Genomic DNA, 20,114 nt, shown 5'->3' with positions numbered 1-20,114 from the left:
CGGGTCGCCAGGCTGGCGCCAATGTGCAAGATCTCAAGGCATGCTTCTCCTTGGCCTCATGGCACGGGGCTTGCTTGATCTTAACGCGTTTTCAGCCACTCCAGACTCACATGATGTGAGCTTGTGGCGTCTTACGTGGTGACGACCTCGGCGCGCGTCCAGCTGCTGGAGGCGTTACGCCCGAGACCATGCGGACCCTTAAAGGTTCTGCAATTCACGTTTTCCCGGCTCGGGGCTCGCCCCGAAACCAGCACGTGAGGCTGCGTGCCTCCCACGCATGTCGTCCCCGCGGGGCTGGCTGCGTCTCAATCAAGGCATCCCCCGAATTTGTGGTGCTCGCAGGGTAGCGGTATGAGCAGAGGGCGCACAGCCGCCCCGCCAACGCCGGCCGCCTTCCAGCGCTCGAGCGGGGCAGCGCCGGCACCCTTTGAGACGCACCGGCTTCAACCATCATTGCAGGGGGAGGATCCCCCTGCCGTCAGCAGCACTTCTAACCCACGCTGGTGGTGGTCTGTAATCAGCAGCAGCAGCGGCAGGGGTGACAGCGTGCATGGGCGCGACGGCAGCACCGGCCGCACGACCTCAGCTGCCGTGGCATGGCCGCACGGCAAGCTCAGGCCCGCTGCCCCAGGCCTCGCTGAGTCGCTGGAGCCCCTGTCTGCCGCATGTGGCGCTGATTCCACAGCGCTCACCAGGGCTGTGGCCTGCCTGCCCTCGCACCTGCGGCAAGGGGTGTTGGCTCACGGTGCGGCCGTCGCGGCCTGCCTGCTGGGCCTGGGCTGCGAGCGGCCCCAGCTGGCACGCCTCGTGCGCCGCTGCCTGCTGCTGTTCAGCTGGCCGCCGGAGCAGCGCGCTGGGCCGCTGGTTGAGCAGCTGATGGCGATTGGGCTGACGGCCCGTGAGGCGGTGCGATGCATGGAAAGCAGCCCCTCCTCCGTCGGCAGCAGTAGCTGGGCGGCCAGCCTCACGGCGCTGGCAGGGCTGCTCGCCGCCGGCAGCGGCCCTGGCGCCCCGCCCTCGCACCAGCTGGCTGCGGATCTTCTCCGGCAGCAGCCCGGGGCGGGGGCCCTGCTGGCGCTGAGCCCCCGCACGCTGCAGCGGCGTGCTGTCGGGCTTGGAGAGCTGGGCCTGGCGCCGGAGCAGCTGGCTGCGGCCCTACACACCGACCCGCTGCTACTTACAACAGAAACCCAGGAGCTGGCAGAGCTGGCAGAGGTGCTGCAGCAGGAGCTGGGCGGGGGCGGTGACCTGCTTGCCGCCGTGTTGTGCCGCACTCCCTCGCTCGCCGTCGACTGCTGCGTCTATGAACTGGAGCAGCGTGCCTGGAAGCTGGCCAGCGTGAGTGCGCACTGACAAGGTGTCGGGATGACCAGCTGAGGGCAGCGTGTGAGGGGGCCTGGCAGGGTTGTCGGCTGGCGGCGGGGCAAGCTGCTGTGGCATGGGAAGCGGTGGCGGGAGGCCAGTGCTGCTAAATCGTTTGACATGGATGTCACAAATGACCCTGCTCCAAAGCCCTCCCATCTCCCCAATGCAGGAGTTTGGCCAGGCTGCGGGCGAGGGGCATGGTGCATGCGGTTCCGCAGCTGCTGCTGGCCGAGCCTCGGGACTGGCAGCGATCGCTGGATGTGCTGCGGCTGTGCTGGGTGGCGGATCCACGGGCGTTGGCGCAGCAGAGGCCGCACCTGCTGTGCCACGACCTCGCCGCGCCCACCCACTTGGCGGCACGGCTGGTGCTGCAGGCTTGTCTGAGGCTCTCGGCGGCCGCCGTCTATGACCGGCTGCCTGGCAGCATGACCACCTGCGAAGCAGAGAAGCTGGTGTGCCGGCTGCTCTTTCTGGAGCAGCAGCAGGGGGCTGCTGCTGTGGCGCAGCTGGTGGCAGGCCATGAGGAGGTGGAGGACAGGCAAGGCACAGGCAAGGCGCCAGCTCAGCAGCCATGCGGCTGCTGGATGTATGCACGCTCTCCGACGCAGCCTTTGCCCGCCTGCTGCAGCCAGCAGCTTTGAGTGAGGGCGCTGCCTCGCCGCTAGTGGAGCTGCGGCGGCTGCAAGCGGGCTTCGGCCTCCGTCCAGCCTGGCTCCAGTTGTTGTCTGAGGCGGAGGCAGAGACCCAGCGCCTGCAGCGCCTACTGCGTGGGTGAATATGGCCTCGGAGCCAGCCCTTGCATGCCCTTCCCCGTGCGCTATGTATCATACAGAGCACGCGCCGCGTGTGTGTATCTGCCTGATTGTATCTGATTGATGAGCTTTACTTCTCCTCGGCAGGACGGTGTTATATTCTGGTATTTGTGCCATTAACCCAAGGGCCTTTACACCTGTAAATGTGATGGACACCGGTTGATGGTGCTCCACCACCTGCTGCATTGCCAAAGGGTGGCTGCGTCATGGGCAGATCAGCACCTGCTTAGAAGTAGAACTGCAGAGTGATGGACTGCAAGACTACTGCTCAGCTTGGTGAGCAGCGACACTGTGCACCTTGGGGCGCCTGCCACGCTCCACCGCATTGCCCCGGCAGTGCCCACTCAAAAACCCCACGCTCATCCCGCCGCGCCAGTAAGCAGTTCTATCTGTGTTTCTGGATCCCACAGCCATGCAGGCGGCCTCAAAGCCCTTCTGCGTGGGAGCGCCAGGCGGCAGGCTCCCTGCACGCCGCCCAGGCCTCCGGCGGGCCCCGCGGGTGCTGCTGGTGCAAGGATTCAAGGATGACAGCGGCACCGGGCCCACCGTGAAGGCAAAGTTCGCATTTGAGCACCCGGCAAGTGCTGCTGCAACTCTGTTCAATTTGTCTGATCGCTCAGAACAGGCCGCCTGGTGGTGCTCCGCGGGCCTAGGGGCTCTGATTTGTGAACGCTGCACTGTGCCGGGGGCGGCGGGCCCAGAGGAATGGCCACCCGCCGCCTCCGCCCGCTGCCGGCACAGCCGCCGTTGGAGGCCGCGTCAGCCACCCCAATTCCATCGTCTCCATTTGCAGCACAGTTCATCCAAGCAGCTGTGCAGGGCACTCTTGGGCCTGATCTTCCATCATACTGACTGACCGACCCCTGACTGGCAGCCACCCCGCTTCAAGAACCAGCCGCGCCCCTTCTCCGCTGACAACCCTACCTGCTCCGCGCCCTGCCTGCAGACGCGCTTTGGCGAGCGGGTGGCTGTCGTCGGCTCCTTCACGGGCTGGGACCCAGCCACCCCGCTGCAGCTGGAGTGGAGCGAGGGCAGCGTGTGGCAGGGAGAGGTGGAGCTTCCCGTGGGGTGAACATTGACTCGGCCGGCGCTGCTGGCGCCGCACCCTACCACTGCTAGGCATCATCACTGGCACGCCTACCCTCTGCTGCTCATCCCTGAATGTGCCTGTACTGCCACCTGTACTGCAGCGAGCCTCTGGAGTACAAGTACATCATCTCCAACGGCGATGCCGTGACCTGGCAGCCCGGCGGCAACCTGGTGCTGACCCTGAGCGAGGGCAACCAGGTGCCTGTCCCCCCCTTGCTTGGGCCACCCATGACAGCCGTCTGCAGCACCTTGGTCTGGGATTGATGCGCTCGCCTCCCGCCGGCTGGCCTGTATTGAAAGCTATGCCTGCTACGCTGTGCCTGCTGGGCCACCGCTTCTGCAGACCGTGCTGGTGCTGGATGACTGGCTGGGCCAGAAGCATGAGGTGAAGCCGCTGGCTGAAGAGGAGGCTGTGCTGGGCGAAGAGCCGGCCGCTGTGGAGGAGGAGGCGGTGCCAGCCCCGGAAGCAGGTGAGGCCCCGGGCTTGCCCTGGCGGTGTGCTTGGATTGAGTAGTGCCCTGCCGTACCTGCACGGCTCCCAACGCTGGTCTCACAATTTGTACCGCCTGCTCTCATGCTGTCCTGCAGTAGCCGCCGTGGAGGTGGTGGAGGAGGTGGTGGCGGAGGTTGAGGAGGTGATGACAGTGGCTGAGGAGGTAGTTGTCACACCTGAGCCCGAGCCCGAACCTGAGCCAGTGCCTGAGCCAGTGCCTGAGCCTGTTGCTGCTGAGGTTGAGGCGGCCCTGGTGGCAGAGACTGCGGAGCAGCTGGCAGTTGCTGCCGAGGAGGAGGAGGGCGAGGACGAGGACGAGGTGCTGGCTGCTGAGGAGCCCGTGGCTGCAGCTGCGGCTGTGGAGGTATGCGCTGGCATTCTGTGTAGCTACCGGGGCGCTGCTTACCCTGCTGCTGGCAGCCCATCATCGCATGCCGTACGTACCTGTTTGCTGCGCAAGCCTTACCTTCCCCTGCGTCTGCCTCACTGCCTGGCCGTCTGGCTTTTGCTGTCACCGCTCCTGCAGGAGGAGGTCGAGGAGGTGGTCAAGGAGGCACTGCCTGCCGAGGAGCCAGCAGAGGAGCCTGCCGAGTGTGTGGAGTCGGCCTACGTGGCGCTGGCAGAGGCGCAGTCGGCTGAGCTGGAGGAGGAGGTGGCAGAGGTGGTGGCACAGCTGGAGGTGGCAGTGCCTGCAGACGTGCCAGAGGCCGAGGATGCCGTGGCCACCGCCAAGGAGCTTCTGGCGGGCGCGGAGGCAGCCCTGGTGGCAGATGAGCCGTCCCTGGAGGACCTGGCTGCTGCGGTGGAGCTGCTTGGCGGCGCAGAGGCGGCGGCGGCCGCCGCAGAGGAGCTGCTGGCGGCTGCTGAGGAGGAGGCAGCAGAGGAGGTGGCCGAGCCCGAGTCTGCAGCTGTCGAGGCTGTCAGCGCGGAGGAGATTGCGGTGGCAGAGGAGGAGGCTGAGCCTGTGGCCGCCGAGGCAGCAGTTGCCGAGGAGGAGGCTGTGGCAGTGCCAGAGGAGGAGCCTGAGGTCGAGCTGGCTGTGGCGGCTGAGGTGGTTGAGGAGGAGGCAGCGCCTGATGCTGCCATGGAGGCAGCTGCGGTCCAGGCCACGGTGATCACTGAGCTGATGAAGAACGGCAATGGCGCGCTGCCGGTGGCGGCGCTGACGGAGCTGGTGGCCAACGGCGCGCTGCACGCTGAGGAGGAGGAGGAGGCCGTGGCGGTGCTCACTGAGGCAGCCTTGGAGGAGGTGCGCAGCCTTGGTGGTTTCAGCGCTGAGGTGGCGCCCTGCGCTGCTCTGTGCCCGCTTGGCTCCCACTTGTTGCCGCGGGTTGTGCTGCCGCCAGGCACCTGCGTGGCTGCGGGGCGCCCCGCTTGTTGGCGCTGCTGCCTGTGTGGCAGGCAGTGTTTGCCAGCGCTTGCTCTGCCCTGTGGCCTGCCTGACTGGCCTGGCCGGCTCCGCCTGTGTGGCTGGCCTGCAGGAGGAGGAGGAGGAGGTGGAGGAGCTGCCGCCGCGCCCCAAGGGTGTCGTGTCGCCAGCGCTGGCTATTCTCGAGGACAGCCCGGAGGAGGAGGAGGCGGCAGAGCCTGAGCCCACCAACTTTTTCTCTGGCTGGATGAACTTCTTCACTGGGAAGAAGTGAGATCAAGACCGCTCCAGCGCCCGTGTGCGCACGAATGCCACGGGGCCGCCATGGCGGTCCCCAGCGGTCCTCGGGGCCGCCGATACTTACTTTCCCCTTTCTACTCAGCGCTGCGTTGGCCCCAGCTGCCTTGGTCCATTGCTCACGCCTTGTTAGTCCTCGGCCTGTTCTCTAGTGCTGGCTGGCATTCTCCCTTGTGCTGAATCTCCTGCCCTAAGTTATTCAATTCACACTTAGCTAGCGTAGATGTGTGTTGCTGCCCTCTGAACCGCACCCCAGCTGACTCCGTGCCGACCCTTTCTTCTTTCCTTTACATGAACCCACACTGTGCTTGAAGCTGATGAGAATGCCACGCCCGATGCGTATGGCCTGCCTGCCAAGCCTGCTTGCATTTCTTACCCCTACTGGCGATGCCTTGCAAAGCGCCGTGCTGTTGAATGCGTGCCAAGCTATGTGGGCATCTTGCGGCCTACCCCTGCTGCAAATGCAACGTTTCTGACGGATTGCCCTTTGCCTCCCTGTGTACTGGCCGTGCTTTCCATGATAACCAGGCGCCGACGCCTTCTACACTTCTGTACCCCACACCTGCACCCCCAGAGCAGCTGTGTTGTCTATTACAACGTGTCCTGCTGTACCACCACGCCTGCCTGTCATGCATACGTATTTCATTGTAAGCGCCGCCAGACGCCAGGAAACAGTGTCAATGGGGGGATGGGAGCGAATGAAATGTGAATTGGGTAGTGGCACGACAGTGAGCCGACTGAGGAAGCGCCCCGCGGATCGGATGTCGTCAGCTGCTCAGATTTCGTCAGCCAAGATCTGCCGCCGCAGCCCGGCCATCATGGCATTCATGTGGTGCACGTTGTGGATGGTCAGCAAGCTGGCAGCAAGCGGCTCCTTGGCCTTGACCAAGTGGTGCAGATATGCCAGGCTGCAGCAGCGGGCGGGGGGTGGTCGTCACAGGGACGGTTAGTGGTTAGTTGTGGGCGTGTGTGCCGATACAATCACCCATGGTGATCGTGTTGATGCTGGTGTGAGGGTGGCTGAGCACAGCGCAGTGCACAGGCAGGGAGAGCACCGGGGGCAGGGCGGCCGCACCTGTGCGTGCGGCACGTGTGGCAGGTGCAGCCCTCGACCGGCGGCCGGAAGGCGGTCTTGTACAGGCCGCTGATCTGCACCAGGCAAGGGAACAGAGGACACGCGGACGTTGCGGGAACAGGCAAGGCTCTGTCACAAGGACTGCCCTCCTGGCCAGCAACGGCCTGGAGCACGAGCAGCGGCGAGGAGCTCAGCAGCAGCAGCAGGGCTGTGCACACTGCCGTGCCGTCACCTCCCTAGCTCACCACCCGCAGCGGGCCGTCCTTGGTGAGCATTGTGCCGTGGCGCCCCACCCGAGTTGGGTAACAACTATCAAACGTATCGCAACCATACGTCACCAGCTGCGGGGGCATTGGCATTGGCAGAGGTGTGGCCGAAATGCAACACAGCCCAAACACAAGGCAACACAGGGGGGGACACACAGCGCGCTGTGCCGACCTGCCTGCACCACCTAAGGCCAGCCTGCCCTGCTTCCTTCCAGCCCAGCACCGCGCTTTCCCCGACAGGCTGCCCACACACACCTGCGGGATGCTGGCCGGGTCTGCGATGCCCAGGATGTGCACGGGTTTGGTGCCGGTGCCGCGCTCGTGCAGGCGAGGCATGATCCGCTCCAGCAGCCAAAACAGGTCGCCCCTGCATGGCGGCAGCAGCATGGTAGCGACAGCCACGCCCGCAGCAGCCTTGGTGGCCGGGCCAGGGGCGATGCACAGCGGCGCCGGCAGTGGCGTGGACAGGAAAGCCGGCCAGCAGGGGCGGCGCCGGCGAGAGCGCGGGTGGGCACGGCGCGCCAGGCGGGCGCCCACCAGCCCACCTGTCCTTCCCCAGGCTGCCCCCCACTGCAAACCCGTCAAAGGGAAGGGAGGTGAGGTAGTCTATGCTCTGCTGGCGCAGCTCCAGCGACAGGCCGCCATGCACCACTGCATACATTGCCTGCTGCCGCACGTCGGCCAGGTGCGTTTTCAAGCTGCGCCCAGGGGAGAAGGAGCGGCAGTTTCGATGGCTGGGCCGGTCAGGGTGCCAGACAGGAGCCAGGGGCAGGGAAGCAGGGAGGCCAAGTGCGGAGTAGAGCAGCACGACGGCTCCTGAAACCAACACACTGTTGTCTCTGTCCACCGACCAAGCCCCCTGCGCCCCCTGGCCCCTGCCCTGCCTCTAGCCCCACCTGCGTGCCATCCAGCGGTGCGACCTCGCCAGGCTGGCAGCCAGCACCTGCGGCTCTGTGTGGTATGGCGGCAGCTCATCCAGCGGCACGATGATGTCAGCTCCCAGCTGCTTCTGGGCCAGCACGCTGCTCTCAGGGGTCAGCAGCATCCTGGCGCCGTCGCTGCGAGGGCACAGCAGCAGGTGGCGGGGAAAGGTGGACGAGGAGCGCGGGCGAGGTGGGCAGGGCACCAGGGAGGGCGCACACAAACACACCATCACCCATCACCGCCACCACCACTACCCCACCCCACTGCCGCACGGGCCCACCGATAGCTTCGAAAGGTGACCCCCTCCTCCGACACACGGGCCACCAGGTTGTGCTCCTGCTTGTGCCGGCTCTTGCCGCTGCCCCGCTTCAGGCTGTTCACCTCCTCGTGCACCGTGCCATAAGCCAGCGAGAAGACCTGCGAGGCGGGAGGCAGTCAGGCCGCGTCGGACCGGGCGAGGCAGGCAAGGCAGGGCGCCAAGCGGGCGCCAGCGATGGCAGCAGGCCCAGGATGGCAGGTGTGCTAGGACGGGGGTACGGCTGACAGGCTGGCAGGATGGCAGGTGTGCTCGGGCACGCTGTCGTTGCGCAGCTGGCTGGCCTGCAAGGCTTGCCGGCTGGCCCACAGGCTGGCAGGCGCGGCTTGCCTGGAAGCCGCCGCTGTCGGTGATGAGCGGCAGCTGGCGGTTCATGAAGGCGTGCAGGCCGCCGGCCGCCTCCACCACGTCGGCCCCCGGGTGCAGAAGTAAATGGTAGGTGTTGCAGAACATGAGCTGCTGGCCCTCTGCGGCGCAGCATGGCGCAGCCAGGCAGGGTTGGCAGCATGGCAGGGATACCGGGCACGTCTCAATCCGAACCCCCCCAGCCGCCAGCGGCGCCCTCCTCAGCATCGCCGTCCCTACCACCCCGGTGCGTGCCTGCATCTGCCCAGGGTCCATCCACCGCTTTGAGCGCCGCGTTGGTGCCCACCTGCACAAAGGCGGAACCGCATGGGCGGATAGATCGAAGTGGAGCCACCGTAGCAGGCGACGCCAGCGGCGCAGGGAGGAACAACGCGCCGGGGCTGCGGCAAGTGCTGGCACTGCACCCACCGCCACAAATCCAGGGGTGTCGATGATGCCGTGGGGCGTGTGGATGCGTCCCACCCGCGCCCCAGACTTTGCCGACCTGTGGAGCAACCCAGAAGGGTGCAGCCGCGTCGACTGAGTGCACGGAAGAGAAGATGAGCAGAGGCAGCCAGTGCCGGTTAGGGTGCCGCAGCGTCGCATTATTGTGCGGTGGTGGGCTCGTCACATCATGAACACCAGCACAAGTTAGCAAGGGAAGCCCCCAAACCCACGTGTGCAACAGCTCGAAGCGGAAAAATGGGCGCGGCTCCCAAGGCGGGAACTCCGACGCGGGCGGCGGCGGCTGCATGGGGTCCATTTTTCGGCGCTTGCGCGCCTGCAGGTAGACAGCAAGATGCGCTGCTTCGACATAGGGACCTCTCCCTGCCAGCACTGTCTCTGGTGAACGAGACGGCGTAGCAAGCACGGCGGCGGCGGCAGGCTCACCGGCTTCTCCTGCTGCTGCGGCTTGGGTGCCTCCGGCGAGATCGCCATGCTGCCGGTGCACCTGAATAGTTGCCTGCTGGCAGTGGCGCTCCTCGACACCCTGAAACAACACTAGGCCGGCAGATGGTGGGCGGCGTGCCTGCACGCGTGCCCTGCTAGCATATGCCTGCATGCGTGATGTACTTTGAAAACATCTGTGCACACCTGGTGTGCAGCCGGGCTACGGCTCGCAAGCAGCAGCCTGTTGCGGCCATCCCCTGTGCTGCCAGCCACCCGAGTTGAAGCCGGGAATGCAATTGAAGGAAATGTACCGCCGTTGGGGCTGATCTGTGCATGATGGGAATGTTGACGGCGCCGCCACCTGGCCGCCTCTGGCGACGACTGAATGGCTGTGCAGCCGCTAAACTCCCGCTACCACCACACCTGCCCACCAGCACGAGCCTTCCCTGTTAAAGCACGCTCAACATACTACAACGCCAATGGGGCGAGGCGGCACACAAAGGAAGCTGGTGGTACAACACGGTCGGGTCGAGAAATGAAAGAAGAACGCAGGTGAGTGCGGGGAGGGAGGCGAAGAAACAGAGCATGCCCAGCATCGGGGTGGCGGGACACCGAGTGGCGCTGGACGGAGGCATCAGCAAACGACAGCGCAAGGCAGCAAAGCAGCGAGCAATTAAGCAGCAACACGGAGCAGCAGGCATGGAAACAGGAATGCACGGGGCTGCCCAGCACCCCGCCGCGTCATTCGTGGTGCATGTGCACGTGCGGCGGCAGGGCCAGCGGGCGGCGCGAGTAGTAGGCGTCTAGCATGCAGATGAAGCTCAGGCCGATGGCGACCGGCACTGCCAGCATGCCAGCAAACAGGGTCAGGTCAGAGTAGTGCCGCTCGTTGTGCAGGTATGAGTACGTGTCCTTCATCCTGGCAGGCAGCCTGCGTAGCAGGACCGGCGGCAGGCCGCAGGGAGTAGGCGGTGGTGTGTGTGGCGGCAGACATGGCTGCTTCGGCGCATGCATTGCACGCACCTCGCCTTGCCCTGCTGCCTGGTCACAGGCACCTGGAACAGGCAACAGCGGCATTTCCAACAGCATCGCATCCCACGGCAGCGGCATTTGCATTTGCATCCCATGCTCACTTTGTGATCTGCCCTACCGTGCGGCCGCACTTGCTGACGGGTGAGGTGCAGCCGGTGCGCGGCTGCACCGCCTTCCACCCTTCCCGGGCAAACTTGATCAGCTGCGAGCAGGAGCGGGGTCAAAAGCACAAGGGTCACGCCACACCCTGCTGCTGCTGCTGTGCCGGAAGCGACTGGTGGCAAGGGAGGCTCCGCTCGCACATTAATTGCCCTGTCAGCTTTTTCCTCCCTGGTGGCACCTCATCACGCCGTCGCATTTGCGGCCCGCCTTGCCTGCTTGTGTGAGAGGAGCGGGCCCTCGCAGGCGTGGCCCTCGCAGTACTGCCGCGTCTCTGTGCTGTTGATGTGGAACACGGCGTGGTAGCCACGCAGCTGGAACCGGCTCATGAGGCCGCGCTCTGCTGTGCCGTCAATCTGCGCGGCCCGCGGCGCGGCACGCTGTATGAGTGGGTGCGCAGGCGGCCTGGCGGCAGGGCAGCACAGCAGTGGACACGCAAGGCGACAATGGCCGCACATGAGCAGTAGCAAACAGCGGCGGCAGCGGCACTAGTTCACAAAGATGTGCACAGCACAACGAAAACACACCCTGCCGATGCTGATGTGCGGGTGCAGGTGGTGAACGATCTTCTCAAACAATTCCTCCATCTCGTGTGTGAGCTGGCACTGCAGCAACAGGAGCAGCAACAGCGGCAGCGACGGCAGGCAGGTGGGAAACACTTTCACCGCAGGGAGGCAGCCGCAATGAAGTGCAGCAGGCTACTGGCAGGCTGGCAGGGGCCTCACGTAGTGGGCAAAGATGTTTATCATCCAGGGCTTGCCGTTGGCCATCATCTCGTCGAAGTTGAGGTCTGCAGGGCGAGAGCAAGTACAGAACAAGGCAGGTGGTGGTCGGGTCAAATGCACTCGGAGTCGAACGCTAGGTGCCGCAGCCGAGCGTGAGAAAGAGAGGCGGCATCTGGGCCAGCAAGTGGCTTGGACGCTGCTTTTGTCAGTGGCTTATCTCAGAATAGCTGGTGTTGCCAGCCAGTTCTGCGTTGCTTACCTGTCAAGGTGACGACCGCGCCCTCAGGGGCGGAGGCGGGGCGGCCGTGGCTGCGGGTGGCCAGGCTAGCGACGGCCAGCACCAGGCAGCACCCTAGCTGCAGCAGCAGTCTTCCTGGCGTCATGTGTCGCGCTCAGCGGGGACACCAGGGGCTGGAAGGGGGCGAGTGTGCCCAGAAACGCAACAGGCTCCTGTCCCGGATCCGGGCTGTCTCTGATCTGTGTTTGGCGGGCTCGCTGGCGACAAGCGCTGTGGTTCTGCTGCGTTCCTTGTACCTCTTGCAGGTACAGAAACAACGGGGCGCGTCATCATGTCCACGCGGCCCGCCCCCGCCGCCGCATTCTGAACCCCGTGGCCCATCAGGCAGTCAGCAAGGGAGGTACAGTTCCCTTGGGAGAAGTTTTGCCTCTTGCTTCTTCTCTGGTCGGTACTGAACCTTCAACCCCTCCACTTTCCGCCAACTCTCACCTAGGCAGCACAATCTCCAAGACACGCTGGAGCTCCCCCTTAACCGTAGCAACCTCTGGTAAGCGGGTTCACTGCCCCTTCTGCGAGCTCCCTCCCCGCCGGTGGCACTCTCTTACGCTTTGTGGGCCAAGATTTCAGCCAGCTCCGGCGAAGGCAGCTGCGTTGTCGACCACAGGCCAGCAGCGGGCGGTGTGACCGCGGCGGAGTGTTCCCCCGCCTTGTTCTTCTCTCTACCCCTGCCAGAAATCACCAGCCCTGCCACAACTGTGCTGCAGGGTGCGTTACTGCTGGAGATGGTGCTTGGGCTGGGCGGCGCCTCCCTGCCGCCCCGGCCGGTTCCGCGCCGCCGCTCCCGCGCCGGCGGCTGCCAGCTGGCTCGAGTGCAGAGCAACAGCCTGCTTGTGGAGCTGGAGCAGCAGCACAGGGCGGGCATGGATCCTGGTGGCGAAGGAGCGGGCACGGGCTACCAGCTGCCAGCAGCCATCGGGAATGATATCGCTGCCAGATCAGCCGACGATCACGTAGACACGCCCACGGGCCACCCGCCGGCGCCGCAGCCCGCCTGCAGCGACCAGAGCAATGTCAGGGGCCTGGTGCACCCCCAGCTGCAGCAGCAGCAGGATCATGGCGCCAGCACCGAGGCGCAGTCCCTGCCGCCGCAACCCACTGTGGCACCCGCTGTTGCGGCAGCGGAGCAGGCTGCATCTCATGTGAAGCAAGAGCAGCAGGCGCAGCGCGACCAGCAGACTGCCGCCGCCCCACGGCCCGGAAAGCAGGCAGCAGGCAGCCGCAAGCGCAAGTCGGCAGCCACCCTGAGCGGCCCTCCTTCCACCTCCCAGGCACAGCCAGAGGCGGCGCACAGTGGCTCGCACGGTGCATGGGTGCGCCGCTCGCGCCTGGGCCCGGCGGACACGCCAACAGCATCGGCAGGACGCAGCAAGCGACACGCCAGCTCCGCTGGCGCAGGCAATGCCGCAGCAGCAGCCGCGCCTGCTGCCAAGCGCCGCAAGTCGGCTGCTGCTGCAGATGGCCGGGCATCCAAGTCCCCGCTCCACCACAGACCTTCCAAGTATGCCGATGTGCTGCACAGGGCAGTGGTGGTGCCAGGAGCCATTTTCTAGTGAGTGCAGCACTGCCCTCACCGTACTCACGCTGACTGCTGCTTTTGCCTTGCAACCAACCGTTGCCCCCAACCCTGCATTTTGGGGTTCACTATCAGCCCTCCCTGCCTGACCCTGCGGCTCCCTGGGACCGTCCCCTCACTAACCTTTGCTCCTGCCACCCTCTGTTGCAGCGTGGATGACCCCGACCAGCTGTTTGTGGGGTGGGTGAACAAGCTGGAGCAGGGGCGCAAGGTGCCGGCGGTGGAGGTGCAGTTCCGGGACGACGGCTCCAAGTACTGGTGAGGCTGGCGGCTGGCGGCAGGATTCGGCGTTTGGTGGTGGGGGGTGGGAGGGTGGAATTGCAGAGAGAAAAGGGAGGAGGGGCTGCAGAGAAGTGGCTGGCCGCCAAAGGTTCATGGCTGCTGCCCTTCTGGCTGCAGGTTTCCTGTGGCGGATGTCAGGCGGTGGATGCAAGACATGTGCGCAGCAAACACATGGGAAACATTCAACCCTGGAGTGCCACGCCCGGAGGGTGGCGAGCACGGCGTGGCGGCAGCACCGACGGAGGAGGAGGAAAAGACAGCGGCGCAGGCGCTGCAGTCGCTGTCGACCTCGCTGTGCAGTAGCAGCGTGCGCAGGGAGGGCGGCGGCGCGCAGCCGGCGCAGTCTAGCGGGCGCCAGCAGCCGCGCGGCGCCAGGGCAAAGGGTGTAGCTGCAGAAGCTCCCACCAGCCGGGCGACCGATGTACAGCAACTGCAGCGCTGCGGCAGCGAGCTGAAGCGCGTGGGGGCACTGGACATCATGGTGCATGCCGCAGACCTGAATGCAGATGGCAGCCCGCCCAACAACAGCTGAGCGTGGCGCGGGGACGCTCCGCAGGGAGGCACCCAGCTTGCTCGGGCAGGCATCCTTCTTAGCAAGCTTGGACACCCATGTACAATCAACAGCTTACGAACAAGTTACGCTTTACTGCAATGCTTTCCTAATGCACCAATGCATGCACGCATGAGTGCTTCCACCCCATTTTGTGTTCCCTCCCTCCTGCTCTGAAAACTTCCTCCTGCACAGCAGAGGCGGCAGCTCGTGTTGCGCCTCGGCTCCTCTTACCCATTTCGATCTACTTTCCTTGAACTGCCTTACCATGCTCACTCGCTCCTTGCAGTATTACTCCTCGCAGTGTTAAACAGCTACAATCAAAACTGCCCGCTGTGTCAACAACCGGCAGCGCCATGACCATGTGGCACCGCCCAAGTGCCCAGAGTTTGAAGAAACCTGCCGCGCATCGCCTGCCACTCTTGCCCATGAGTGACAGGCAATAGAATGACACTAATGTGCTACCAGAGCAGGGGATGATAAGGCAGCAAAGCGCGGTGCAACGAGGAGCCTCGCTGGCGGCGGGCGGCGCAGCAGAGAAACAGCAGGGGCAATCAGGCGATCAGACGGTGCGTTGGATCGGTGCATGCAATGGAGGCTCCGCTCAAGAGCTTTTGCATCGCCTGCGCTCGCTTTGCGTCGGGGGACACGCTTGGTCAGGGACTCGCCGTTCTCGCCACGAGCCCATACTTCGTCATCTATCATGTCGCCGTGCTGGTGCATGCACGGCGAGAGCTCCACATGACGCTGGTCTTGCTGGGGTTGCTACTGGTCTCCGGTCAGCGGCGGCGGCTCAAGCCTGCAGCAGCCTGCGCACCGCTGCTGCTGCCTGCTTCTTGTTGTGGAGGTTTACAGTCCATGTATCAGCAAGTTGCTGCACAGACTTCTGCTAAGCTCTATTGCCCGCTGCCGTCCCCGCTGCCGCAAAAACAAACTCCCTGCTGCTGATTGCTCCCCACGTCTCCCCTGCCCGCAGCGCTGAGCTCGGCCATCAAGAAGGCGGTGAAGCAGTCACGTCCGGCGGAGACGTGCCTCCTACTAGGAAACTGCCACAAGCATGGCATGCCCAGCAGCCACTCTACAGTGATGGCCTTTGCAGCCACCACCTGCCTCCTGCTCTTCCTGCACCGCCAGCGCCAGAGGGGCTCCAAGACCGGCGCCCCCTCAGCAGCTAAAGTGACGGCGTCAGCGGCCCGAAAACGCGCTGGCGGCGGCGGGAGCATGGCGGACAGCCTGGCACGGGCAGTGCAGCTGCTTGAGGTGCAGGGGCTAGTGGCGCTGACGACAGCGGTGGCGTCTGGTCGCGTCTATTTGGGCTATCACACGGTTGGCCAAGTGGTGGCTGGCTTGGCCCTGGGTGCCTGCTGCGCGGTTGCCTGGTGGCGCCTGACGCTGGCCATCTGCCAGCGCTGTTCGGCCCTGCTGCTGGGCCTGTCGCCGCTCCGAGCACTGCACTTCCGCAACACGCTCGGCTGCCCAGATGTGCATGCGGCGGAGGCAACCCTTTTTCATGACGCTGCCTAGTGCTGTGGTTTGCCGGCCATTACATCCAGCCAAAAGAAAACAGTAAAAACAACGATTTTGTTCATGGGAAGCCAACCTTCAGCAGCACAGCAGCAAAACAGTCCACCCAGGACCGAAGCGGGCTTCGACCGGCGGTATGCCGTGTCGCCGGACCGCGCCTACTGCGGTGCTGGTCGGCCGCCAAACAGCCCCCAGTTGTTGATTCGAAACGAGGCGATGATCTGCTTGAAGAGCAGCGGCGCCAGGAGGTGCGCGCCCTTGAAGCCCGCACCTGCATCACGCAAGGCAGCTCCGCCGATGGGCGGGTACAGTGAGCAGGGGGGCAAGGCATCTGCACGAGCGGCGTCCACATACCTGCATGCTGCGCTGCTGCGCTCTTTTCGCTGATGAAGATCGGAGAGTTGAGGGTGATCAGCAGGTCGCTGCCGTGCTGCGGTAGCCGGACGCAGCACAGGATGATCTGCAGCAAAGGGATGGCGGAGGCAGCGGCAGATGCCGCAGCGCCCAGGCAGGATCGAGCGAGGCAGTGCAGAGCACCGCCTAGTGCTGCTCTGTGATGCAGCGTACCGCTGCGGCCACCCCTGGAGCGCCCCCAGCCGATGCAAGGCACCCCTTCAACCACCTGCACTTTGTTCAGCGCGCTGCTGCCCTGCTGTCCCTTGGCCACCGCCTGCTGGCCCACGACCAGCGCCTTGAAGCAGTCTGGTGGCAGGCGGGGCATGTCCTGGGGTGTCAGCACACGCTGCTCGTCGACCTGCGCGTGTTGAGCGTCGTTGTGCTGTGCCTGGTCTTGAAAGAAAAAAGCTGCGGCATCGTTGTTTGCCACTGGCTGGTGCTCCTGTTGTAAGAAACGGTGGAGGCGGGAGGTTGGGGCGGCAGCAGTTGCAATGGCGGCAGAGGGGGTGGCATCACACTCAACCGCTCCTTCCTCTTCCCTTGCCTTGTTCTCAACCTTGTTCCCACCCTGATGCTCCCCCAGGATCGAGCTGATGTCTGCACAGAGGTACCGCGAGACAAGGACGGCGCCATGCATGATTGCAGCGGCTGGCGCGGCTACTCACCACAATTTCGATGACCAGTGATTGGTCCAGGCTGGCATCGGAGAACACCTGCAGCAATTGCCAACCAATTGGGTTTGGCAACTGCCAGCACGGCAGTGGCGGCAGCGCCGCAGCCGCCGACGGCTGCGGTGTCTCCAGCGGCCTCTCACCTCTTGGTGGTCTGGCACGGGCCTGAACTGGGAGATATCTATGAAGCGCTGCGGGAACGAACAGCCCACAGCCCCGCCAAAGAGCTCATGGTCCACCAGGGTGTCGTCGATCATGCCGATTGTGTGCAGACTTCCCCGATGATCTGTGCTGCTCAAAGGGACTGAAAGCGGCAAATCAAAGGCTCGGCCTCCACCGCAGCACGATCGCAGCACGAGGCACAGAACTGCGTACAATTAATAAAAATCGCAATTGGGGCCTGCCACACACTATCAACGGTGTGCCACGGCCCCCATCCCGCTGAGCACAACCAGCTGCAGTAGAACGGCTTGGAGCTTGCTGGCTTCGAGCTTGCTGGCCACCACAGATGATCCCACACACAGCCTCGGTGCAAGCGGCGCGAGGCAGGCATGTGGTGGGAGGGGCAGGGCCGGCGGCGCGGGTCGTGGCCAGCGCCCTGCTGCTGCCGCCTAGCACCCTGAGCAGCGCCCGGCTGCTTTATGCCACTGCCGGGGCGCCAGGCCACGACTACCCCGGCCACCCAGAGTGCGCGGCGCGAGTGCCAGCCATACTAGAGGCGCTAGATACACACGGCCTCACGGCCCGCACAGACCAGGTGTGGTGCAGACCTGGCTCAGCCTGCTGATTTGGAGGGTCAGCCATCCTCATTCTGCTTCCATTTCCTGATGTTGCTACTGATGATGATGAGTATGACGATGATGCCCATTGGAACCTGCAGGTGGTCCAACTGACGGGGTTTGGCGGCGCGGAGCGCGCGGCGCTGCAGTTGGTGCATGGGGAGGGGTATGTGGCGGGGCTGCAGCGTGTGTCGGACAAATGCGCCGACAGCGGCACGACTGTGGAGGTGGAGTGGGCGCCCACCTACGTCACGGGCACCACCAGCAGCGATGCGTGCCTGGTGCGGGCGCTGGGGCGGGACAGCAGCAGCCCTGCTCGTGCTGCTGGTGCTCCCCAGTTTGATGCCTGGGCCCTGCCTGTCTACTGCTTGCAAAGTGCTCCTCTTTCCTGCGCCCGTGCCGTGCAGGCAGCGGGTGCCGCGATAGCGCTGGTAGATCACGTGGTGGCGGCCAGCCAGCAGCAGCACGACCCTGGGGCGGTGCCGGCGGGTTTTGCTGTCTGCCGTCCGCCCGGCCACCACTGTCTACCCCGCGAGGCCATGGGGTTTTGCATCTTTGGCAATGTGGCCGTCGCAGCACGCCACGCCCAGAAGCAACACGGCCTGCAGCGGGTGCGCCGGGGGGCATGCGGGTGGGGCTGTATGGTGGGCGGGGAGGCAGCCAGCGATGCAACCAAACTGCTGCAAACTTGCTGTTGCTGCTGATGTGTCATGGGGCGTTGGCCGCCTGAGGCGTGGCTCTGCCCGGTCGATCTCTGTCTGCCGGATGCATGCCGTCGCCCTGCCTCAGAGCGCCCGCTGGCTTGCACATGCCCTAACCGCCTCCCAACTGCCCTGCCGTGTACGTATCGCGGCCAGGGGTGCACGCAAACTGGCCTTGGACTGCCCAGCCGCTACTGAACTGCCGTGTCGCGCATGCACTGCTAAGGAGCTGCAGGTGCTAAATTTTTAATTGGGATGTTCACCATGGGAATGGCACACAGGCCTTTTTCGAGAGCGACCCAGACGTGCTGTTCATCAGCAGCCACCAGGGAGGTGAGGCGCAACTGGCACAGGAGCTGGTGCTCTGGCTGGGCAAGGTTCTGTTGCTCTGCACCAGAAGATTCGGTCGTTGGCATTGGCATGTGGGTGGCCTTGCCGTCCCTCCTGCTCTGCTATGCCCCAAAGGAGAAGCTGAAGCCAGCCGCCCCCTGCAGGCATCTACCCATCCACGGGAAAGCTTGGCGAGGTGGGGACGGGGGAGGGAGAAGGAGCTACCATCAACCTGCCGCTGCCTGGGGACTCGGGGCATGAGGCCATGCTGGCGGCGTTCGACGAGGTGGTGGCCCCGGCAGCTCGCAGATTCCGGCCAGACATCATCCTTGTGTCTGCCGGATACGACGCCCACTGGCGCGACCCGCTGGCAGGTGGGCGGCCTGGCCCAGGCTGTGGCTCCGCTGCCTCCCGCGCGCCTCGCTTTCCTGGTGCACGCCGGCGCCGAATGGTACTGGCGCAAGCCACAGTGAGAACAAGCTCCACTGCCCTGTGCACGCCTCCCTCCAGCTCAGGCCTGCAATTCAGGTCTGCCACCTTTCACGAGCTGGGGGCGCGGGCCAAGGCGCTGGCGGATGAGCTCAGCGGCGGGCGGCTGGTGATGCTGCTGGAGGGCGGATACGATCTCAAAGCACTGGGGGAGAGCGTGGCCAACACATTCCTGGGTGAGCCAGCCCAGCAGCTGGAACCAGCACCAGTGCGGTAGCCGAGCCAGCAGCAGGGCCAGCAGTGGCAGCAGGCCAACAGCAGCAGCCGCTGGGGCACCTGCGCAGCAATGTTCATGCAGTCCAGCTCAACCTTACAGCACGTGGTGTGCCCTGCAGGGGTGCTGGGGGAGGGCCCAGCCGACAAGTTTGACCCTGTGCTGCTGCGGGAGGAGCCGTTGGAAAAGGTGCAGGCTGTGCTGCTGGAGGCGCGGCGGATACATGAGCTCTAAGCAAAGCTTGTAAGCAGCCAAGGCTGCGCCCGGCTGATGTATTTAAATGCTCTTTGGTGCTCTGTTTCCCCAAATGAACATGTATGCAAACCCAGCTGTTGCTATGCAAACCCAGCTGTCTGTTACAGCGGCTTCCCCAGAACAATGATAGGACAGGCTGACGTCAACAGTTCGCAATGCAAGAGACAAACAGAAAGGGAACGACCAAGGCGGTCCGCTGAAGTGGTGCGCTGAAGGAAAATCAACTGCATGCTGCGCCTCGTCGGCAGCAGGCATAACAGCAGCGCTGAAAAGGCAGAAGCGTCTGCTGATAGCATCCATTGCTTGCTTGCTTGTGTGGGCTTAAAGTCTGGTAAAGCAAGAACTAGCTTGCAACATAGACTCCCCGCCGAAACGGGACGGGAACCGGGCGAAAGCAGAGAAAGCAATAAAACAGGGGTGGAGCAAGGCGACATGCAACGCAAGCAGCTGACAGGGCACGCATCGAAACGTGTGTATGACTGGCAAAGTGGCATGGCGCATTGGGGAGAAACGCAACGGTACGGGAGCATGGGCTGGCCAAACGGCAGTGCGGAACGCTAGGTCACTAGAAAAGCAGGGAAAGGCGCACTATGTATGCAATGAGGGCAGCCCCGGCTCGGGGCCGTTGAGAAAGCAGTGGGCGGGAGGGGGGAGGCCCCGGTGTGGGCGGGCCCCATCGAGGGGGGATGGGGCGCGCAAGCGGCCAGATGGGGCGGGGCGCGGGCGGCAGTAGAGTCCTGCGGCTGGGTGGGATATAGGGCAATGAGCGTTGAGCAGTGTGCGATGAGCAATGAGCAATGAGCAGTGAGCAGCCCCTCCCGAAACAAAGTGAAGCGCAGGACGGGGTCCGGTGGATGGGAGGCAAGGAAGCGCGGGGGGTGCCACGTGCGCTAC

At 64.5% G+C, this 20,114-nt stretch overlaps 6 protein-coding genes across 6 annotated transcripts; 3 read left to right on the top strand and 3 right to left on the bottom strand.

The window, feature by feature from the left end:
• Nucleotides 1-351: 351 nt before the first annotated feature.
• On the top strand, nucleotides 352-5,402 carry CHLNCDRAFT_50446 (hypothetical protein; the record flags this gene model as incomplete). The annotated part of the gene is made up of 8 exons (XM_005850945.1): nucleotides 352-1,338; nucleotides 1,740-1,892; nucleotides 3,124-3,245; nucleotides 3,368-3,464; nucleotides 3,610-3,736; nucleotides 3,855-4,123; nucleotides 4,286-5,008; nucleotides 5,241-5,402. The coding sequence occupies 8 exons, from the start codon at nucleotides 352-354 to the stop codon at nucleotides 5,400-5,402; spliced, it is 2,640 nt and encodes an 879-aa protein (XP_005851007.1).
• Nucleotides 5,403-6,200: 798 nt separating this feature from the next.
• On the bottom strand, nucleotides 6,201-8,957 carry CHLNCDRAFT_34232 (hypothetical protein; the record flags this gene model as incomplete). The annotated part of the gene is made up of 10 exons (XM_005850664.1): nucleotides 6,201-6,333; nucleotides 6,501-6,574; nucleotides 6,746-6,841; nucleotides 7,022-7,133; nucleotides 7,312-7,464; nucleotides 7,663-7,824; nucleotides 7,971-8,107; nucleotides 8,316-8,473; nucleotides 8,595-8,658; nucleotides 8,781-8,957. The coding sequence occupies 10 exons, from the start codon at nucleotides 8,955-8,957 to the stop codon at nucleotides 6,201-6,203; spliced, it is 1,266 nt and encodes a 421-aa protein (XP_005850726.1).
• Nucleotides 8,958-9,983: 1,026 nt separating this feature from the next.
• CHLNCDRAFT_140844 (hypothetical protein) lies at nucleotides 9,984-11,541 on the bottom strand (the record flags this gene model as incomplete). Its single annotated transcript, XM_005850663.1, has 6 exons — nucleotides 9,984-10,173; nucleotides 10,376-10,476; nucleotides 10,730-10,789; nucleotides 10,961-11,038; nucleotides 11,159-11,223; nucleotides 11,418-11,541. The coding sequence occupies 6 exons, from the start codon at nucleotides 11,539-11,541 to the stop codon at nucleotides 9,984-9,986; spliced, it is 618 nt and encodes a 205-aa protein (XP_005850725.1).
• A 637-nt stretch (nucleotides 11,542-12,178) lies between these two features.
• CHLNCDRAFT_140843 (hypothetical protein) lies at nucleotides 12,179-13,843 on the top strand (the record flags this gene model as incomplete). Its single annotated transcript, XM_005850944.1, has 3 exons — nucleotides 12,179-13,005; nucleotides 13,180-13,287; nucleotides 13,429-13,843. The coding sequence occupies 3 exons, from the start codon at nucleotides 12,179-12,181 to the stop codon at nucleotides 13,841-13,843; spliced, it is 1,350 nt and encodes a 449-aa protein (XP_005851006.1).
• Nucleotides 13,844-15,543: 1,700 nt separating this feature from the next.
• Nucleotides 15,544-16,709, bottom strand: CHLNCDRAFT_140842 (hypothetical protein; the record flags this gene model as incomplete). The annotated part of the gene is made up of 5 exons (XM_005850662.1): nucleotides 15,544-15,656; nucleotides 15,740-15,845; nucleotides 16,008-16,139; nucleotides 16,447-16,494; nucleotides 16,596-16,709. 5 exons carry the CDS (start codon nucleotides 16,707-16,709, stop codon nucleotides 15,544-15,546), a joined length of 513 nt encoding a protein of 170 aa, XP_005850724.1.
• A 251-nt stretch (nucleotides 16,710-16,960) lies between these two features.
• CHLNCDRAFT_140841 (hypothetical protein) lies at nucleotides 16,961-19,199 on the top strand (the record flags this gene model as incomplete). The annotated part of the gene is made up of 7 exons (XM_005850943.1): nucleotides 16,961-17,209; nucleotides 17,333-17,512; nucleotides 17,639-17,842; nucleotides 18,214-18,265; nucleotides 18,427-18,636; nucleotides 18,778-18,927; nucleotides 19,087-19,199. 7 exons carry the CDS (start codon nucleotides 16,961-16,963, stop codon nucleotides 19,197-19,199), a joined length of 1,158 nt encoding a protein of 385 aa, XP_005851005.1.
• Nucleotides 19,200-20,114: the final 915 nt, after the last annotated feature.

Source organism: Chlorella variabilis (genome assembly GCF_000147415.1).
Source record: "Chlorella variabilis unplaced genomic scaffold CHLNCscaffold_3, whole genome shotgun sequence".
Classification (NCBI taxonomy): domain Eukaryota; kingdom Viridiplantae; phylum Chlorophyta; class Trebouxiophyceae; order Chlorellales; family Chlorellaceae; genus Chlorella; species Chlorella variabilis.
This window is presented reverse-complemented; position numbering and strand designations above follow the sequence as displayed.